The 4,615-nt window shown below is 31.3% G+C and overlaps 1 protein-coding gene across 1 annotated transcript; it reads left to right on the top strand.

The window, feature by feature from the left end:
• Nucleotides 1-383: 383 nt before the first annotated feature.
• On the top strand, nucleotides 384-4,211 carry LOC105149772 (uncharacterized). Its single transcript, XM_011062425.2, has 3 exons — nucleotides 384-1,566; nucleotides 2,597-2,865; nucleotides 3,457-4,211. The coding sequence occupies exons 1-3, from the start codon at nucleotides 1,531-1,533 to the stop codon at nucleotides 3,980-3,982; spliced, it is 831 nt and encodes a 276-aa protein (XP_011060727.1). The 5' UTR covers nucleotides 384-1,530; the 3' UTR covers nucleotides 3,983-4,211.
• Nucleotides 4,212-4,615: the final 404 nt, after the last annotated feature.

The following is a 4,615-nucleotide window of genomic DNA, read 5'->3' as shown; positions in this document are numbered from 1 at the left end:
CGCTAAATTAACTTGTTTGAATATTCAAACATCCACTTCTTCAGAGGGCAGTAGTGCGCGGGAGCAGTTTGCGGTTGTAGGAATAAAGTCCTCATGTCTTCTCTCAGGTTTCTCTCTGCGTATACGAAAAACTCTTTTTATAGAGAAATACTACAGTATACGTAACATGTACTATAGTATTTCCTTAGTATACGTATGCGATACTTTTCAAAAACAGACCTAGAGAGAAAACTGAGAGAGGCCATTTCAGCGTTTTTCGCGTTGACGCTCGAAAGTCACCATACATTAATTAGTATTAACATCAATAATAAGTTGATATAAATTACATATCATATTTTCGACACTGTTGATAAAATTGTAGTGTCGATAAATGCATTTGGTGTACTATTTTTACAAATTGTGACTAAAGATATAAATAAAAAATTAGCAACTTTTCATTTGGTGACACAAGGCAACACAAATATTGTTTCTCTGGTTTTATCTATATATTTTGTCTATTTGTATTACCAAATGGAAAACATCTATAAAATGAATATAGCTTCTCTTTAGATCATATACCAGCAGTCGATGAAAGAGATCGCATATCGTACAAAAGTAACTCAAATTTCTTGAATTCTTTCATTCAAAGTACTTATTTATACAATATATAGAAATATCATAAGAAACTATTGACTGTGGACGGTATTTATAGTTCGTTCTTATTTCAAAACTGTCTAAAGTAATGTCTTAAGATATAATACGGCCTCTTGAAGACTGTACTTAAAACGGTCTTGAATATAAAATCTGACTATAAATACCGACCTGTGTCCACTTTCAGGTTTCTCTCTGTAACGTTGCGTACTCTAGAAGAAGAATACGTACTAAAATGAAATTATTATTGCACAGGTCACTATTTTATCGGTCCTATATTTGTCGTTTAAATGAGAGAGAAATTAATAATTAATATCTTTATGATTATTTTTAATTAATTTGTCGCGCAATTATTGTAAAATTATATGGTTAAACTTATGCAATTTTTTTCATAATGCATATTTTGTTTTATCGACTATTTTTATTAAAACTTACATTTATAATAATTATCAATGCTTTGATATGTTTTAATTATTTTTCTTTTTCCATAAAAAGTATTTTCTTTAGAGCGATAAAAAATATATTTTTGTTATCCGAAAGTGCATCTGTAATCAACATAACAAAAGTTTGCTGTTCCGACAATATAAAAAGAAACGACAAAAGAAATTTAAATGAAGCAGAAGTTATTCGTCATACAGAATTCGTCCCGCAATCGTCTTCTCGGAGACAAAAGGAAAGTTTCTAATAACGCTTGACAATTTGAGTAAATGACATACCGGTCTTGACATAGGAGAAAGGAGGGAAAATGTAGAAATCTGCGTGTAAAGAATAGAGACAGAGCTCTACGCATTTCCTGGCCAGAACAAGACTTGGCTCTTAAGCAGACGCGACGGCATGCTGTATAAATGGCACGCAAAGTGCGTGCCACCGTTTTAGTCCTTTTTACGAAATAGAAGGAGGATGGTCGTTGCCAAGAAACTCAGCATTGTCTGTCTGGTAACGAGAGTTCCAAAACATCTAAGTTATTGTGTTTCGCGATACGTTCGAACGAGACTACGTGTGAGGACGATATGTAGAAAACACAGAATAAAAATATTGTATATTGACTTAAACAGAACAACTCTGTGCGCCGTAAAATGGATTGAAAATATGTGAAGTTATAAGAACAACAAATAAAAATCATACAATTTATAATAAAAATATATATCTTCTATGTGACAATTATATGTATCCCTTACAGAAATTTAATATAATACTGAAAGATCGTCATGTTAATTATTTATTTTAAACAGTGCACTGAAAAAAAAATTTTGCTGACATCTAAAAATTTGGGTAGATACAAATCTGAAAATAATTTTGTTTAGTCACTAAAATAATTGTAGAAAAATTCATGATAAGTAATGCTGCAAAAAGCAAAGTTTTATCCTAATAATCAGCTTGGACGTTCTATACAATTATTTTATTTATGATAATCCAAGAAAATTATTTTTAGATTTGTGTCTAGCTAAATTTTTAGATACTTCAGCAAAATTGTCCTTTCCGTATGCTTTTAATATTCAAAATAACTAATCACTACTTTCAGTAATAAAATTAAATTGGCCAATATTAGATTAAGAAATATTTTATGTGAGAGTTATACGAAAATGATAATTATGTAAATTTTTATTATAAGTGTGTGATTTAATTTCCACTTGTTGTTAATATAATTTTACATACATTTTTTTATGTACGGCTTATATAATGCTAATCAAGATTTAAAGTTGATATACCTACGTTCACTATTTAACGGCATGATTTTTCTTATCACAAAATAAGAAGTAAAAAGTTGAATAGTCTAAATCAGCTATTGGCAACCATGAACTTGGCTGTTGGCTCATATTTTGGCTCAGGGTGTTTAGGTGCATCGACCCTGGTCCTAAAATGAGTCTGGCGTTGTGCCGCCGTATAACAGAACGGCATGATGGGAATGTGTTTTCGGAAGACAAATGCGAATACGGCTAATAAATATATCCTTACTTGAATGTAGGCGATGCACATCTGCTTGACGAGTGCTATAATGGTGACCAAGACATCTTTGGATCCGACGAATATATCGCGTCAGCGGCATAGTTATCTGCCGCCTGCCAGTTCATTTCCAAAACATCCAAATCATCAATACGATGATTATCACATTATCAACAGCAACCTGGAGAAACTAGTATCCTCCAGAAATTTACAGGCAGAGCGTTCAATGGGACTTCAATCCGCGTCGACTTTAAGTAATCACAAGCAGAAGTCGCAAACAGGTCCTCAGAGGTATTAAAGTTCTCTTTTTCGTAATTACGAAAGTATGTGAAAGAAGAAAAAGAAGTATATGAATATACGTAAGATAGTATTTACATAATTTTGATATAATTTTTTAATATTATTTGTTAGAAATTTGTTTCAATTAAAATAATTAATTTTTTTAGTACGATATTAAAATTTATAAATTTTATTTAAAGATTTTCTTTTTAAGAAATTCTCATTGCTAAAAATTGGAAATAATCTTTAACTTACGTAAAGCATTTATACATAATATGTAAATATTTATATATGTATATTATATATAATATGTAAATATTTATATATATTTACATATATTTGTACATATTTACATATAAAAACCTTTATCACTTTAGCATCAATTTTTTCTGAGCCAAAGTTGAAGATTATTTATCGCAATTTCCAATTTTCAGCAATGGAGAAAAAAATATAATATTTCTAAATTTCAATATCGTGCTAACAAAATATAATTAAAAATTATTTTGATTTAAAAATACTCTTAGACAAGATTTTTAAATATATAAATAAATTATATTTCCATTTCGTGCACATATACAACATCTTCTTTTTCTATATTCGGAGGTTTCCTACAGAAATTCATCAGAACATTTTGCTTTCGGCGAAAGTACCGAACTCCTCTCCGTCGCCTCCGTCGCCACTGTCGACAACGACGACCGTGACGACGACATCAACGTTATCGGGACTTCAAGATATCATGGAATATCATCGTCACGTACCTCGATTCGCGGATCAGGATGTCAAGGTACTTGACAGATATCTGACAGACGAATTGGATGACGATAAACTGCCGTATCGAGGAAAAGCTGAGACGTATTATCGTCGAGGACCACAAGACATAACGGCAGTTATTAAGGTCCTCGATCGCTTCCTAAGTCGTACTCTGAACGACGATGGTTATAACAGCAAGGTACATCCGCCGCCCAATCCCGTTCTAGCCCTCGTATTGTCTCGATACGGGCGTTACGTGCCTGGACCGCGAAATCCTCGCGTATATGCGTATTTGGCGGCAAACAACATCCACAATCATCAGCCCTTTGGCAAGTACAAATACGAGTTCGATGAGGAGCCGATTTACACGAGAAGATAGCAAATACACTAAATATATATGTATATCATTAATTTGCGTTTGAAAATATGATAATATTACCAAATATGTAATAATAAAATGATAACTTCAATTAGCTAGCTTGTTAACTTCAGATAGAAAAATTTATTCTCACAGAACAATTATCAAAATGTATGATAAATAACAATAGATAGATTATAACGATAGAATGTTTATATAAAAAAATTAATAAAATGATCGACAGGCGAAATATTTCTTACACTTGTCGTCATGCTCTGAGATTCTAGAATACGCTTTATAAGAATTTCTTATAATTCGTATATGATAAAATATTAGATCTAGACTGCTATTGCCTGTAAGCTATCGCACGTAATTCATAACATTCTTGACTTCCGACTTTATATCAAACCATATAAATCCATATAAATATAACGCTATCTGCTGCAATTCTTTTGCGGAGGAAAAAGAGATATGACGTACATCTTTAAAGAGAAAGAATTTTAATTTCGAATTATCGTCTTGAGTTACGAAAATCAAAAAATAGAGATGAATACATTTGAGAAAAAATATAAATTAAGGATATTTTAGCTAGAATATCGCCTAAAAGTACTAAAAAAACCAATATCAACCAATAAAAACCAGTAAAAAAATTTA

Source organism: Acromyrmex echinatior, chromosome 16 (genome assembly GCF_024713525.1).
Source record: "Acromyrmex echinatior isolate Ae372 chromosome 16, ASM2471352v2, whole genome shotgun sequence".
Lineage (NCBI taxonomy): Eukaryota > Metazoa > Arthropoda > Insecta > Hymenoptera > Formicidae > Acromyrmex > Acromyrmex echinatior.
Note: the sequence above shows the minus strand (reverse complement) of the source record. Positions and strands in the feature narration are given on the sequence as shown.

Coding starts and splice junctions, on each gene's coding strand:
- LOC105149772 (XM_011062425.2), top strand. CDS start 1,531: ATGGTCGTTGCCAAGAAACTCAGCATTGTCTGTCTG. Junction 1,567..2,596: donor AACTCAGCATTGTCTGTCTG/GTAACGAGAGTT, acceptor ACTTGAATGTAG/GCGATGCACATCTGCTTGAC. Junction 2,866..3,456: donor TCGCAAACAGGTCCTCAGAG/GTATTAAAGTTC, acceptor CTATATTCGGAG/GTTTCCTACAGAAATTCATC.